The following is a 17191-nucleotide window of genomic DNA, read 5'->3' as shown; positions in this document are numbered from 1 at the left end:
CACGACCAAAGGGCTTGCATTTGGTCGTTTTTGAGATGGGCATCCTTGGTTTCCATTATTGCCGAAAACCGGGGATGACCATCTCTAACGTCGACCTAAATGTTGAGATTTGGGCGTCCCCGACCGTATTATCAAAACAAAAGATGGACACCCATCTTGTTTCGATAGTACGGGTTTCCCCGCCCTTTTGCCGGGACGTCCTCAGGAAAACTTGGGTGCCCCATTCGATTATGCCCCTCAAAGTGTTCCAAAGTTTTGGACCTGCTATGTAAAAAATGTAAGATCTGTATTCTTCTAACTGAACCAAATGAAAGAATCTAGGAACTTCTAATGCATTTGATGATGCAGAATGTAACATTCTAGATGGTTGATACAAGCATAAGCTAGAAAAGATTATTACTAGAACATTTATTGGTCAAAACTTTAAAACAGTAATTTTCAACTTTTTTCAACTCACCTCACATTGACAAGGCGTTAAGTGTGTCAAGGCATAGCATCCTACATACTGTCTATATACTCTCTTCCCACACACACACTTGTAACCCAATATCTTTCCTCTCTCTCATCTTCTTTCCACTACCTAGCATCTCCTCTGTCTCTTTCTTTCTCTCCACCCCCACTCTTGTAGCCAAATAGCTTCCCTCTCTCTCCCCACCACACTTGTAGTCTAGCATTTCCTCATCTCCTTTCTTCCTTACCCTCTATTCTTTTCTTCTCCTTCCCTTTATGGTAGGCATCTTCACTCTCTCCACCCCATCTCCCCACCATCAGCATCTCCCCCTCTCTCTCCTATTCTTGTCCTCCTCCCATAGTCAGTATGCGAAAAAGGGTGACAAGAGGATCCCGGCTAGAATATCTAAGTACTGTAACACTGCCTGATGTGCTAAAAAGATGCTTTTATAATATGCAGACAGTAATTATTAGGTGCCAAGACCAAAGACCCTCCCCTTCCTGACTGCCCCACCCCCGACACCATCTGTGGTGATGTCCCCCCCCCCCTCCCCGACAACCCCTTGACATCATCTATGTTAGTCAATCTCTCTGGATCCACCTCGAAGGCAAGGAACCTCAATGCAGAGAAGCAGCTTGTCCAAGTAATCCTCCTTTCTCTTCCTCAGCCAGTAATCTGACATCTCCCATCGCCTCTCTTGACTTCCTTCCCTTCCCCCCTGTATGTATTACATTTTCTTCTCTACTGTTCAGCGTCAGCGGGCAGCGATTCAAACAGCCTGCTTACTCCAACTCCAGTCTTCTCTCTGACGCTTCCCGCCTATGTGGAAGCGGGAAGTTATGTCAGAGAGAAGACTCAGGGGTTGGCATGAACAGGCTCTCTGAATCGCTGCCCACTACCACCAACTGCTACATAAGAGAATTTAGGTACAGGGGAGAAGAGAAGGGAATCAGAGACAAAGGAAGATATTGGGTCGCTAGCTGGGGGGAAGAGAAGCCCGCAGGTGCTCTGGCACAAATTATTAAGCCTTGCTACTAAAATGACCCCAAACTCCTGCAGCACACTTAAAAACTAGTGTATACAAAAAGAATAAGTGGCGAAATCATGATAGTTTTGTAGACAAAATGTAGATTAACCAATTCAAAGTATGTTTAGAGAAATGGCTAATAAAGTTTACCACTAATATTGTTTATTTACATAAGTACATAAGTGTTGCCATACTAGGACACACCAAAAGCCCATCAAGCCCAGTATCCTATTTCTAACAGTGGCCAATCCATGTCACAAGTACCTGACAAGATCCCAGAACAGTAAAACAGGTTTTTGGGTGCTTATCCTAGGAATAAGCAGTAGATTCCTTGTCATCAAGCAGATGAAGCCATTACATATGGGTTGTGTCCATCAACCAGCAGGGGGAGATAGAGAGCATTCAACTTTTCACAGTGCCTCATGGCCAGCCAGCTCCACTGCCTCTTCAGTATTCTCTATCTCCCCAAGCAGGGTGGCTGCAGCTTCTTCGAGCTCCATCAAAAATCTGCTTGGGGGTGGCTCCTGGCTTGCCAGTTGTTAGCCGGGGTGTTAGAGGCTATAGCAGCTTCACTTTGAAGGCACATAGGTCAGCCCTTTCCCTGCCTTACCCATGCCCCCGTGGATGTGGACATATTAGCTTGTTTTTCCCTGTCCTTTCCCACTCAGTGGATGCAGGCACATTGGTTTGCCTTTCCCTGCCTTTCCCACTCATCTGAGCCTCCGGAGTTCTTATTACCTCTGCTTTCCTCACAGCGTAAAAAAAAAAAATGGAACAGAGGTTTTCCTTTGATTCTTCTATGGGACCGGAACTGTGATACTTGGTCCGGTGAGGTAAGAGTGTTTTCTAACTCCTCCGGGGTGGGCCCGCGATCGGGGTGTTTTTGGCGCAAAACCGCCATTTTGAATTTTCCCCGCTGTTTTCGGCGATGGCTGCAGAGAATGTAAAGCGCTGTTCCTGGTGTGGCAAGCGCAAATCAGCAGCGGGGCTCTGTAAATCATGCTGTACAAGTGTAAGAGCCGGCCCGAGCATGGCGAGCAATGATTCTTCCCGCTCAGAGCTGGCAGCGGACGCCATTTTGAATTCTCCGCATGGCATGGCCTCCGTAGAGACGGAGAGCCCTGAGCCCAAGGGGGGAGGGACCTCGAATTGAGGCTATTCAGGGAGCGGCTAGCCCCGGACGGGATCTGGGTGCCCAGGGCGAGTTTTCTCCCCTGATTTTGTGTTGTTATTGCATAAAGCATACATGCTGAAAAGAGCTTTCCCTCAAGGGTCGTCTGAGGCCCCTTCTATTGTCCCCCCCCGGTGGATTCTGGCCTGGGACTGCCCGCTGAGGCTATTTTCCCTGATAATTGGCATAAAGAAAAGCATAGAAGGGCTAATTCCCCTTCAGATTGTGGTGCACCTTCTTTCCCCCCCCCCCCCCCCCCCCGTGGTCGGGCTGTGAGGATTCGGAGAGTTCTGGCAGGCCTTCGTGGTCTGAGGAGCCAGAGTCAGGTGCAGAATTACCACAGGATTTGGATGATCCCTCCGCGGTGAGGATTTTCCACCATGATGAGCTGCCAGCGCTTATTTCAGATGCCCTACAAGTCCTTTCTATTGAAGAGCCTGACAGTGGCACGGCCTCCTCTGTGAATCCTAGGATGGCTAGTACCAAAAAGCCTGCTCGAGCCTTTCCTTTGCATGACTCCATCCAAGAGCTTATTTCCGCTAAGTGGGCTGACCCCGAGGGACCTTTGAAAGTTTCCAGGGCTATGGGGCAATTATACCCTCTGAGTGAGGAGCATTTGGCTCGCTTTGCAAGGCCTAAAGTAGATGCCCTAGTCACTGCGGTGACAAAGAGAACTACCCTCCCTGTGGAAGGAGGAGTTGCCCTGAAGGATATACAAGACCGTAGGCTGGAAGTAGCACTTAAACGGTCCTTTGAAATTGCAGGTCTTACTGTTCGGGCGTCTGCATGTAGTTGTTATGCTGCTAGAGTCTGCCTGGCGTGGTTGCAACAGGCAGTGGAACAGCCCGGAGATGGAGCGGAGCCCTTCTCAGATGTGGCTCCGCGGTTGGAGTCGGCCTTGTCCTTTTGGCTGATGCCCTTTATGATATTGTCAGAGCTTCGGCTAAACAAATGGCAGTAGCAGTGGCGGCTCGCCGTCTTATTTGGCTACGACATTGGGCAGTGGACATGGCCTCTAAGCAAAGGTTGGTGAAGTTGCCCTTTCAAGGCCTTCTCCTATTTGGTGAGGAGTTGGAAAAAAAATTGTTAAAAGCCTGGGAGATCCTAAACCCCAGCGGTTGCCCGAAGATAGGCTGAGGCCTTCCTCCAAGGGCCAGGTGGTCCACTCCTCTTATAGACCTCGCTTCCGTGAAGCTATAAGGTACCGCCCTGGGCGTTCTGCTGGGTTCACTTCTCGTGCCCGTTTTTCAGCAGAGGAACTCCTTTCGCTCGAACAAGCGTTCCGCAGCCACCGGCTCTAGGCTTGGAGTTCAGGGGCGACCCTCTCAATGATGGTGCGCCGGCCCCCTCCTCACTTCCTGTCATCAGAGGACGTCTTTCCCTCTTTGCCGAGGAGTGGGCCAATATTTCCTCAGATCAGTGGGTTCTGGACCTGATCAGAGATGGCTACAGAATAGAATTCAGTAAGAGACGTGTTTGTGGAGTCCCGATGCGGTTCTGCCGCCAAACGGGCGGCGGTAGAGGAGACTTTGCAAGGTCTGATTCAGTTAGGGGCCGTGTCTCCGGTACCTCCCACCGAACACGGCTACGGCTGATACTCCATCTACTTTGTGGTGCCGCGAAAAGGTGGGTCTTTTCACCCTATTCTGGACTTAAAAGAATTAAACAAGTCTTTGAGAGTGCGGCATTTCCACATGGAAACCCTGCGCTCCGTCATTGCTGCGGTACAGCCAGGAGAGTTTCTCACGTCTCTAGACCTGAAAGAAGCTTCCTTGCACATACCAATTTGGCCCCCGCACCAGAAGTTTCTGAGGTTTGCGGTGTTGGAAAACATTTCCAGTTCCGGGCCTTGCCTTTTTGGCCTTGCCACAGCTCCCCGAACCTTTCGAAGGTAATAGTAGTAGTAGCTGCTTTGCTCAGGCGAGAAGGTATCAGGGTTCACCCGTACCTAGACGACTGGCTCATCAGAGCAGACTCGGTAACAGCTATCAAGCTACAGCCAGAGTGGTCTCAGTACTTCAATCTCTAGGCTGGGTCGTCAATATGGCCAAAAGTCACCTGACCCCCTCGCAATCTCTAGAATATTTGGGGGCCAGGTTCGACACAGACTCGGGCTATGTATACCTACCCGAGCTAAGGTGGTGCAAGCTTATGAAACAGGTCCGTCTGCTCCTGTGGATGCCCCGCCCACGAGCTTGGGACATTGTCCAGCTGCTGGGATCGATGACAGCCACATTGGATGTGGTGCCCTGGGTGAGAGCGCACCTGAGACCTCTACAGTATTCCCTACTTCAAAGATGGTCTCCAGTTTCTCAGGATTATCAATGCAGACTTTCTTGGCTCCCTGCGGCCCGACTCAGCATGGAGTGGTGGCTCTCGGACAGCATGCTGCGGCGAGGAATGCCGCTGGCGCTCCCCGATTGGTGTCTAGTAGTGACAGATGCCAGCCTGAAGGGCTGGGGCGCACATTGCAAGGGGAAGCATGCCCAGGGTCTATGGACACCCGAGGAGTCGGAGTGGTCCATCAACCGCCTGGAGTTGAAAGCGGTGTTTCAGGCGCTTCTGGCCTTTCAAGTGACCCTGGAAGGATTGGCTGTCAGAGTGATGTCGGACAGCAGTGGCCTACATAAATCGACAAGGCGGCACTCAGTGCAGAGCTCTAGCCGCACAGGCCGAACAAATTTGCCACTGGGCCGAGCTGCATCTTCAGTTTCTGTCGGCAGCTCACATTACAGGTCAGAGCAACGTGCAAGCCGATTATCTAAGCAGGCATCAGATCGATCCAGCGGAGTGGGAACTTGCAGATGAAGTGTTCCTGCAGATATGTGCCAAGTGGGGCAAGCCCGTGATGGATCTTATGGCCACAAGTTCAAATGCCAAAGTCCCGTGCTTCTTCAGCAGACGGAGAGATCGTCGCTCGGCAGGGTTGGATGCCTTGACTCAACCCTGGCCTCCGGGCCTACTATATGTGTTCCTTCCGTGGCCCTTGATAGGGTGCGTGCTTCTGCGGATTCGGCTGCACCCAGGAGAAGTGGTCCTCATCGCCCCGGATTGGCCTAGGAGGCCTTGATATGCGGACCTCCGACAGATGCTAGTGGAGGCTCCCCTTCCTTTACCTCTGGTACTTAACCTGTTGTCACAGGGTCGTTAGCCATGGAGGACGCCTGCCGCTTTGGTCTTGTGGCATGGTGATTCAGAGGACGCAATTGAGGGACAAAGGCTATTCAAACACAGTCATTTCCACTCTCCTGCAGGCCCGCAAGCGTTCCACTTCCGTGGCTTATGCCAGGATTTGGCGCCAGTTTGAGTCTTGGCGTGCTTCAAAAGCGATCACACCCATGTGGGCTCCTGTCTCGCTGATTCTGGACTTTTTGCAGGATGGTGTACAAATAGGCTTGGCCTATAATTCCCTGTGGGTGCAAGTGGCAGCGTTGGCCTCCCTTCGTGGTAAGGTTGAAGGCGTGTCTTTAGCTGCTCATCCAGATGTGGCACGGTTTCTTAGTGGGGTGCTTCGGCTTCGGCCTTCCGTGCGAGCACCCTGTCCAGCTTGGAACCTGGGGCTAGTTTTGAAGGCCCTGTAGGCTTCTCCTTTTGAGCCGCTTCGGCGAGCATCGGAGAAAGATTTGACACTAAAGGCCGTTTTTCTTGTGGCCATTACTTCGGCGAGACGGGTGTCAGAGCTCCAGGCGCTGTCCTGTAGAGACCCATTTCTGCAATTCTAAGAGTCCGGGGTCACGGTTCGGACCGTGCCTTCCTTCATGCCTAAGGTGGTTTCAGCATTTCACCTAAACCAGCCTATTTTCTTGCCCTCCTTTGATAAGGATGAGTTTCCAGAATCTTTTGGGCAGTTGCACCTGTTGGATGTGCGCAGGACTCTGCTGCAGTATCTGCGAGTTACTATCTCTTTCAGGATGTATGATCATCTGTTTGTTTTGCTATCTGGTCCTCGCAGAGGGTCTCCAGCGTCTAAAGCCACTATTGCCCGCTGGCTCAAAGAAACTATCTTTTCAGCTTATCTGCTTGCCGGCCGGTCTCCGCCTGTAGCCTTTAAGGCGCATTCTACCAGAGCGATTTCTTTCTCTTGGGCTGAAACTGGAGCACTCTCTCGTCAAGAGATTTGCAGTGCAGCAACATGGGCTTCTAAGCTCTCTTTTGCCCGACATTACAGGCTGGATGTGGCTACTAGGAGGGATGCGCGTTTTGGAACACAAGTGCTAGCGTGTGGTGTGACCTGTTCCCACCCTATATAGGGATTGCTTTGTTACATCCCATACGTAATGGCTTCATCTGCTTGATGACAAGGAAGGGAAAATTAGGTTCTTACCTTGGTAATTTTCTTTCCTTTAGTCATAGCAGATGAAGCCATGAGCCCTCCCTGTATGATTGTCTGTATGCTGTGAATCTGTTTTCAGGTTCTGTTCTTTTTTCCTGAAGTTCCTTCCTTGGGAGAAAGTTGGAAAACAGTCTTCAGGATTCATGTTCACTTATAGGAGGATGAGTCCATTCCCTCCAGTTTATGTTTTGGAGGATGAGTTTATTCCCTCCAGGAGGTTGCGTGTATCCCCTCTAGTTATACAATAAGGAGGATGAGTTTATTCCCTCCAGGAGGATGTGTTCATTCCCTCCTTTTGAGTTCATGCCCTTGTTAAGGGGCCATCGTTCGCTGTGAGGAAAGTTCATGTTATTCCCATTGCGATTTGCCATACTGCTTTGGAAGCTTCAAATACTGAAGAGGCAGTGGAGCTGGCTGGCCATGAGGCACTGTGAAAAGTTGAGTGCTCTCTATCTCCCCCTGCTGGTTGATGGACACAACCCATACGTAATGGGTTCATCTGCTATGACTAAAGGAAAGAAAATTACCAAGGTAAGAACCTAATTTTCCCTTTTCCCAAGTCTGTTCTAATAATGGCTTATGGACTTCTCTTTTAGGAAATTAGCCAAACCTTTTTTTTAAACCCTGCTAAGCTAACTGCTTTTACCGCATTCTCTGGCATTGAATTCCAGAGTTTAATTACTCGTTGAGAGAAGACATATTTTCTCCGATTTGTTTTAAATTTACTACTTAGTAGCTTCATTGCCTGCCCCATAGTCCTAGGATTTTTTGGAAAGAATAAACAAGCAATTCACATCTACCCATTCCACTCCACTCAGTATTTTATAAACCTCTATCATATCTCCCCTCAGCTGTCTCTTCTCCAAGCTGAAGATAATCCCTAACATTCATTTTTATTTTTTAGCAGCCATGACACACTGGGCTGAAAATATAAATGTATTGTCCGCAATGACTCCAAAATCTATTTCTAGTGGCTTCTAATTTAGAACCTAGCAATTTGTACTTGCAGTTGAGATTATTTTTCCTTATGTACATCACTCAGCATTTTTCCACATTAAATTTCATCTGCCATTTAGATGGCCAGTCTTCCATTCTCATACAAGATCTTTCTACAAAGTGTCACGATCCTCCGCCTTTTCAACAATTTTGAATAATTTTATGTCATCCTCAGATTTGATGATCCCTCCTTTCTCCAGATCATGTTTGAATATGTTAAACAGAATGGGGTCAAGTACAGACCCTTGGGGCACTCCCACTCCACTACTTACCCTTCTCCATATAGGTAACTGACCTACTCTCTAGGGCCTTATTACCAAGCTGTGGTTTCGTGAGGGTTTTTACCTCCTTTTTTGTTTTTGCAGATTACAGATAAAACATACATATTCATACATTTTTTAAATGCATACTGGCATGTCTTTAATTGAAGAGGTGAGTTCCAAAGCCTGTTAGGTATGAAAAGTTGTTTTCTGGATAAATGCAAGTTACTATTTTCAAGTGTTCTATCCAATCTAAGAGAACTTGTTTCATTGAATATCATGTACCTTATGAATAAATGCATTTTAATGCAAATTTCTCACAACCTATTGCTACCTATAAAGGCAGTCTGTTTCTGTTATGAATTCATTTTTGAGCAAAAAAAAAGTACGTAAAGAGTTTTGAAACACACCTTTTCAGTTGTTTACAAAATGGAACTAGTTGTTTTACCATACAGAATTCAAATGAACAATGTGTTCCACAAATGTGGGCCAGCCACCTGAAAAGTACTGGAGCAGAATTCATGTATGCTTACTGTATGGAAAGTTGGTATATTTAAAAAGCTCTTCTCAGAGAGCACTGCTGATGGAAGATGATAACATAAGAATAGCCATATTGGACCCAGATGCGCCCCCCCCCCCCCCCCCGTGCGTTTTATCTCATCATGGTGACTTTCCAAACCCGGAAGCGGCAGTGAATCCCATACGCTGCCTTCCGCCACCGGCACCTTCCTCTTCCCTGTACTGTGGCTGCCTGAGCGAAACAGGAAGTTACTTCAGGCAGCCGCAGTAAAGGGAAGAAGCGGATGACGGTAGCAGCAGGGCAGCGTATGGGAATTGCTGCCGAGTTTGAAACATCACCGTAATGAGGTAAAATGCTGCGAAGCCATCCCACAAGATGCCACTCCTGAATAGTGCTGCCTGAGGCTCCCGCCTCAGTTGGCCTAATGGTCACCGCCCCTGATCTAGCCCAGTATCCTGTTTCCAACAGTGGCCAAGCCAGGTCACAAGTACCTGGTAGAAACCTAAATAGTAGCAAGATTCCATGTTACTGATTCAAGGAAAAAGCAGTGACTTCCTCCATGTCTTTTTGAATAGCAGACTATGGACTTTTCCTCCAGGAAGTTCCCCAAACCTTTTTTAAACCTAGATACGCTAACAGCTGTTACTACATCCTCCAGCAATGCTCCAGAGCTTAACTATTCTTTGAGTGAATTTTTTTTCCTCCTATTTGTTTTAAAAGTGTTTCCATGTAACTTCATTGAGTGACCCCTAGTCTTTGTACTTTTTGAAAGAATAAAAAATTGATTCACTTCTACTCATTCTACACCACTCAGGATTGTGTAGACCTCAATCATATTTCCCCTCATCCGACTTTTTTTAAATTCTCAATTTGCTGCTATGATAATGGGAACTTCATTATTCAAATTATAAAGTCTATAGTTCAAACCTAAACATGAAAATTTGTAAATTGGAATCATATCTAATATAATAAAACGCACCCTCAACGTTCTGAGGACAACGTTCTGAAGCCATCTGACGTCACTCCCAGGCTGAAGGGTTCGTGGATTCGTGGTGTGAAGCCTTCAAGCCAGCCAGTCGTCTCTGCCCCGCCCTCGCGTCAAATGTCATGACGTCGAGGGCGGAAAAAAAACCCAAACAATTCCGGCAGCGCAGCGTCAGGGAAGGAGGCGGCGCTCCCGACGTCTCTAACCTTCCCTTCGCTGTGTTCCGCCTTCTTCTGACGTCAAGGATGATGTCAGAAGAAGGCGGAACACAGCGAAGGGAAGGCTAGACGTCGGGAGCGCCGCCTCCTTCCCTAACGCTTCGCTGCTGGAACCGCCACGGAGGTAAATTTAAAAAGAAGAAAAAAAAAAAAAAGGACGGTTGGGCGGAGAGAAGAGGGTGGCCAGTAAAGAAGAACAATGGGAGCGGGAGGGCAGGGGAGAAACGACAGCATGGATGCGAGGGGAGGGCATGGATGCAAAGGGAGGGGGAGAAGAGGGCGGGACAGGCTGGGACATGGGAGAGAGAGGAGCGGATGCGAGGGGGGTCATGGAAGGGAGAGAGGGGACTTGCTGGAAAAGGAAGAATGGAGGCGGCAGGGGACAGAGGAGCATGGATGGGCATGGATTAGGAGGGCAGGGCTCAGGGAGAGAGGGGAATTGCTGGAAACGGATGAATGGAGGGGGCAGGGGACAGAGGAGCATGGATGGGCATGGATTGGGAGGGCAGGGCTCAGGGAGAGAGGGGAATTGCTGGATAGGGATGAATGGAGGGGACAGATGGGCATGGATGGATATGGATTGCAGGGCAAGGCTCAGGGAGAGAGGGGAATTGCTGGATAGGGATGAATGGAGGGGGCAGGTGACAGAGGAACATGGATGGGCATGGATTGGGAGGGCAGGGCTCAGGGAGAGAGGGGAATTGCTGGAAAGGGATGAATGGAGGGGCAGGGGACAGAGGAGCATGGATGGGCATAGATTGGGAGGGCAGGGCTCAGGGAGAGAGGGGAATTGATGGATAGGGATGAATGGAGGGGACAGATGGGCATGGATGGATATGGATTGCAGGGCAGGGCTCAGGGAGAGAGGGGAATTGCTGGATAGGGATGAATGGAGGGGACAGGTGACAGAGGAACATGGATGGGCATGGATTGGGAGGACAGGGCTCAGGGAGAGAGGGGAATTGCTGGAAAAGGATGAATGGAGGGGGCAGGGGACAGATGCGCATGGATTGGGAGGGCAGGGCTCACACTCTCTCTCTCATATACAATGTCTTTCTGACTCTCACTCTCACACACTCTGTCTCACACTGTATCACATTCACTCTCTATGTGCCACACAGTCACTTACACACTCGCTTGGTCTCATACACTCACTCTCACAGAGAATCTGTGTCTCACACACACTCTCTCTCTCGCCCACACTCACACACTCTCTCTCACACTGTGTCTCACATACACACTTGCACACTCTCATTCTCACACACACACTCTCTCACAAACACACTCACACACAGACTCACTCTCTCTCACACACACACACACTCACACTTTCACTCTGACTCTCAGTCACTCTCACTTACACTCTCCCAAACATACACACTCCGAGGAAAACCTTGCTAGCGCCCGTTTCATTTGTGTCAGAAACGGGCCTTTTTTACTAGTAAATATTAAAAAGCATTGCGGACAGGGCTGAGTTCTGGGGTATCCCTGAATTGGGCATAAATTAAGTGAAATTGATAAGGCAAGACTTGCTTTAGCTGAACTCATGCTGACTCATTCCCTTTAAGCCATACTTATATGTGTGGTCAGCAATTTAATGTTATTACTATTATCAAAGCTTCAGCCATGTTACCTGGCACCAGCATCAGGCTCACTGATATCCCGTGGAGACCTTTTTAAATATTGGCTTTACATTAACCACCCTTCTATTCTCAGATATCCATTTTCCCTGGATTCTATATAGCATGCCTAGTACTCACGATTCCGTGTATAATTCTAGGCGTATTTTATAGCTACACATGTAGATTAATTATTTTAACAAGCTGTTAAGCATTGTTAACAGCTTTTAACAAGCAATAATGAGCACTTTTTGGCAAAAATTAGAATTTATGTATGTACCTTGCTAAGTGTATTCTGTAACGTACTGCGCCTAAATTGTAATGCACGCAGGCAAAAAGGGGTATGGAAATGTATTTTTGTGGGCGTTCCAAAATCTACGCGCATTGTTATAAAATATAGGCCAGTGAATGTTAAATCTAAGAGCGGTGATTTACACCAGCTTTTCGTTGGTGTAAATGGACGTGCATAGATCCAGTCGCATTAACTATGCCTAAGCATATTCTAAATACCACACCTAGATTTATGCGCGGTATTTAGAATTTGCATAGGTATAATTACTTAGCGTGCATTAATTTTAGGCACTATATATAGAATCAGGCCCTTTGTGCTTTTCCCCTGGATTTATATATGGTGCCTAGATTTGGGCGCAATCGTGAGATACGCATGTCATGTAATTGACTAAGAGCCATTAACGAGCAATAACTGACTGCTAGCAACCAATTATTGACTTTAATTGGCACCAGTTAGGTTGTGTGCACATCTGGCTGCTTGTTTTTCAATATCTCTTGGTGCCCAAATCCAATAGCATACAACTCAAGGGAATGTGGCCATGGGAAGGGCATGGACATGTCAGGGGTGCTACGGAAAGTTGTGCGCATTGTATAGAATAATGGGTCAGCGCACCCAACATGGGGGTCCTTTTACTAAACCGCATAGCGTTTTTACCTTATGGTAGGAATCAGCTGGCGATAAACGTTGAAGTGCCCATAGGAATATAATAAGCGTCTTGGCGTTTACCGCAAGCTGATTTCTACCGCGGCTTAGTAAAAGACCCCCTTGTAGAATCACACTTCATGCCGATCTTTTCCGGCACCAGTTTTGAGCGCTATTTATAGAATCTGACTTTTGTACCTAGAGGAGAAATCCATAAATAATAATTAAGGGGGGTGGTGTGCAAGAAGAGCAGTTGTCCTAGGCACCCATGCTATATGAGGCTGCAACTCTCTGATACTGAAGGAGACAGAGCCAGCTGCTGGGCTTAGTGATCTCTAATTTCTGCCCTGGGTCCCAGCATGTTTAAAATTGGGCCTACCTTGAACTATGAAAGTAAATGTTTGCCTTCCCCTCCCCCCCTCCCCTCGGTTAGAGTCCTGACTACAGCTTGTAAATGCTGGATATATATTAAGTCTTGATATTGAGCGGTGCTCCCCTGTCTTGAAGTGTATGTGCGTAGGAACGAGGATTTTTGTATGTCTCTGTCATTGTTTGTTTCTCCCCATTTCTTTGGATCAAACTATCTTTCTCTCTTAAGGTGTTATATAGTTCTACAAATTAAGGTCTTCTTCCGTGTTATGCCAACGGAAAAAAAATATGGCCCAATGTTTTGTAAAAAGAAGGGGGAAGGGGAGAAGGGATGTGAAAGAAAGAATGAGACAGGAACATAAGAATAGCTGTACTGGGTCAGACCAATGGTCCATCTAGCCCTACATCCTGCTTCCAACAGTGGCCAATCACAAGTACCTGGCAGAAACCCAATTAGTAGCAACTTTCCATGCTACCAATCCCAGAGCATGCAGTGGTTTCCCCCATGTTTGTCTCAATCTTATCTTTATCTCCATATTACCGGACTCCTGCAGATGCCGAAATACGGTGCCGTGTCTTCTTCAGTACTGATTTTATGTTATTGTGCATTGTTTTATACATATCATAGCAATACATTTTTAATCTTATTGTTCCTGAGGTTTGTCTAGCCTTCCTTCGTTCCCACTCATTTCTGCACTACTGTTGCCCTCATGGGACTCTTCTGTTCGGTTACCTTTTGGTTTCTGACACCCCTGCCCCTCCCATTGCCACATCCACTTTGGAGTTACATGCTATTTGAGTTAGGTGCCATGCCTTATAGAATAGCTCGTAGCTAGATGCATACGCAGATGTTATTGTGTCAACATCACTAATTGGTTGTTAGCAGCCGATTATGGATGTTAATTGCTCATTAGCCAATTAATTTATGTGCCCATCTCAGAAGTGTGCCCAAATATTGGCACACAAATTTAGGCATCATATATAGTATTTTATTTTGTCTATGTCTTATTTGTATTGTTCTGTGTTTTAGTTATGTACATCACCTTGCGTTTGTAAGAAGTGGGGGCAAATCATAAATGTATTTAAATAAAAATATGTCTGTGGATGTCTTTTAATTCAGATCGGTTCTCTTTTCAGCTTCCCAAGACTTGTGTCTTCAGGACCAGGTTCTGGATATGATTATGAGCAACAAGCAGGACAATGTGAACAGCTTGTTCCTGAATGAAGACTTAGCTAAACCTCTGAAGCCAGAGAGCAGAACGACACGGTTCCAAAGGGCTGCACAGAAGAGGGTGTCACGGGTCAAGCAGCAAGCACAGGGCATCACTTTGGAGATCATCAGGAGCTCCCTGCGCAGAAATGCCTTTGTCATCTTCACTGTCGCAGCTGTCATACTGGGTACATAGCAACGGCCATAAGCACTTGTTATGGGGCCTCATTTGCATAACTCAGGGCTGAAACGTAGAGCTGTGTGTGCTCAGTGATAGGGCTGGCCTTGTGGGTACATAGCCAGGGGTACACTGGGAAACACTTTTTCAGTGCTGCTTTCTCCTCAACATTTTTTTTGTAGGATAAAAAGTAGTGCCAAGCAAGCCTGTTCATGGTATGTGTGCTAAACATTTTACATAACATCAGTAACGTACCAAGGGTGGTTTGGTGGGGGTGGTCCACCCCAGGTGCAGGCAGCATGGAGCAGTCATGCAGCTGTCGTCTCCACTTTGCCCCCCTCTGACGTTACTTCCTATTCCGGGGCAGGGGACTGGCAGAGCCGACAGCTGGGTGACTGCTCCATGCACCCCCTTCCTAGGAGGAAGGGGGTGGGGTGATGCGCCTTGGGGGTGGGTGGAGGTGTGATGTATCCCGGGGGGGGGGGGGGCACAATGGCGACCCGCCCCGGATGGCAAGCACGTTAGGTACACCACTGCGTAACATCAACTGCCATGAACACTGCTACAACCTGGGTTCATTGTCAGCCAGTGACAAAGCAGAGACTGCGCACAAAAGAACCTCCAACTGCAGGAACATTAAGAGTGGCAGGCAGACTGTGGAGTCATAGCTAGAGGGGAAAGACAGGGGTAGGTGGAGAAAAAGTCAATAAACAGATACAGGAACTACAGAGAGGAGAAAGAGAGGGGCGGACAGAGGAAACAGTGCAATCAAGGGACACAGAAATTAGTGATTGAGAGCGGAGAGGTCCAGGAGAAAACAGGCGCAATAAGCAGGCACTGCTGATTGGTGAAAGGGGGAAAGCAGGGTCAACAAACAGATGCAGATAATGCTGAGAAGGGTGAGAGGCAGGCAGAGGGTACATAAGACTAGAAGGTATAGAAAACTGCTGTGATAAAAGCCAAAGAAGGCATTTCTATTAACTGGTGCTTAGAGGTACACACTACTTATGTGTGTCAAAGGCGCCATTAATTGGCAGTCAATTATGTGCACTAGGCACTTTTCTGTAAGGTAGAGCCTATGTGCCATAGTGCCTAACAGCAAGGGGGTGTGCACATGGGCAGGACATAGGCGTGTCTCTGGCAACTGGCATTGAATATCTGGTTTTAGTTTTGGCCACAGCAACTTAGCTGGCTAAGCGAATATTCAGTGTTAGCTGGTTAAGCTAATAGTGGTTAAGGATGGGCCTACTATTTAAGCAACCTATCTTAACAGCTCAACTTTGCCGGTTTAGCGCTGAATATTTGCGCTTAGCTTACATGACAGCCTTCCTAGGGCCCATTTCATTGTTGAGGAAACGGGCATGGTTCCACTAGTCCTATATAATAATTTGCACCTCCAACATTCCATGTCCGGCTGCCTGGGTTCGTAACATCTCCTGACGTCAGCCAGCCTCGTTCCATTCCCCCTCACTGTTCCGCCCTCGTATCAAGGCGTAATGACGTCAGAGAGCAGAACAGTGAAAGGGAAGGGAATGCTGGAGGGATGCTATGAACGGAACAGAAGCCAGCGCCATCCAGCCAGAGAACGTTCAGGTACAAATCGAGGGGAGGAGAGAATCGCGGGACATCAAGGGGAGGGGCAGGGCAGAGGAGAATTGATGGATGGGATGGGAGGACAGTAGAGGAGAGAATCGCGGGACACGGATGGGAGGGCAGGGAAGAGGAGAATCGCTGGACATGGAGGGGGAGGGCAGGGGAGAGAGAAAAAAAAAAGCTTACATGACAGCCTTCCTAGGGCTTGTTTCATTGTTGACGAAACGGGCATGGTTCCACTAGTATTCAATAACCAGTGCGTTTTTTTCTAGCAAAAAAGGTGCCGGTACTCAAATGCTAGGCCACCCTTCAGAGGTGGGGTGATCAGTGAGGGATTCATCCCACAAATAGCCAGACCCCCTGCAACCAGTCAGAGAATCTATGACAAGACAGAATTGGTGTGTAGAGCCTGAGCTATTTCATTAAAACTTGGGGTCCATGGGTCAATTTTAGCAGACAATGGAAAAGGTGCCGGTACTCTGTACCCCCTCAAAAAACGCCCTGTCAATAACAGAATCTTGGCACCAAGATGCCGTTACAGAATTGGCGCTAAGCACATGACATTGAGGTGCCTAAACTTTGATGCCAATTTTTAGAATTGCCTCCAAAGGGTTTGCTGAGGATATGACTGGATCCGTAGACACACTCATTACCAAATGATCCTTTCAAATACTAATGGGGCATTCTATGACACTGACATTTAAATTTAAAACATGCTGGGTGAAGCATATTTTTCACTCAATATTTAGTTAAGCTGCAGAGTTTGTTGATAGAGAATGTGGTTAAGGAATCTAGCAGAGCTGAGTTTAAAAGAACCGTAGGCAATTTCGTAGAGGAAAAATTCCATACAGAATAATAAGCTGGGTGAGCTTGGGGAAAATACCATGAGGGGCATTTTTGATATGACATCCAGATCCAATTTTGGATGTTTTGCAAAAAAAAAAAAAAATGTTCAAAAATCCAGTGCCAAACATGGTCATTGTTGAACCAGAAAAATGTCTATCTTTTTTGGTGTGAAAGTCGCTCTATTTTAGATGTTTTTGTGCTCAGTGCATCTTTCTTTAAGGGTCATTTTCAAACAAAAAACATCCAAGGGAAAAATGCACAAAAACGAGCCATTGCGATGTCTGGGGGCCAGCAGTCTTACAGACATCCCAGCAGAGCAGTAGGGCAGCCTAGGGGGTACTGCAGTGAAATTCACATGAAATATCCCAGGTACACATCACATCATAACCCCCTTATATTTTAGGATGAACCCTCCAAGAACAGCAACAAAATGTACTGCACTCAACTGTACACCACTACAGTAGCCTTTAGGTCTGCAGGT

The 17191-nt window shown here is 47.5% G+C and overlaps 1 protein-coding gene across 6 annotated transcripts in view; it reads left to right on the top strand.

Moving 5' to 3' along the window:
• The window catches only part of LOC115480807 (excitatory amino acid transporter 1-like), a 216673-nt gene that overhangs the window by 141191 nt on the left and 58291 nt on the right, over nt 1-17191 (top strand). For all 6 annotated transcript variants that reach the window (XM_030219728.1, XM_030219724.1, XM_030219723.1 and 3 more), the window contains one exon: nt 14021-14281. In XM_030219728.1, the coding sequence (XP_030075588.1) occupies nt 14021-14281 (261 nt within the window). The remainder of the gene's footprint in view (nt 1-14020; nt 14282-17191) is intronic.

This window comes from Microcaecilia unicolor, chromosome 11 (genome assembly GCF_901765095.1).
Source record: "Microcaecilia unicolor chromosome 11, aMicUni1.1, whole genome shotgun sequence".
NCBI classification, from domain to species: domain Eukaryota; kingdom Metazoa; phylum Chordata; class Amphibia; order Gymnophiona; family Siphonopidae; genus Microcaecilia; species Microcaecilia unicolor.
Note: the sequence above shows the minus strand (reverse complement) of the source record. Positions and strands in the feature narration are given on the sequence as shown.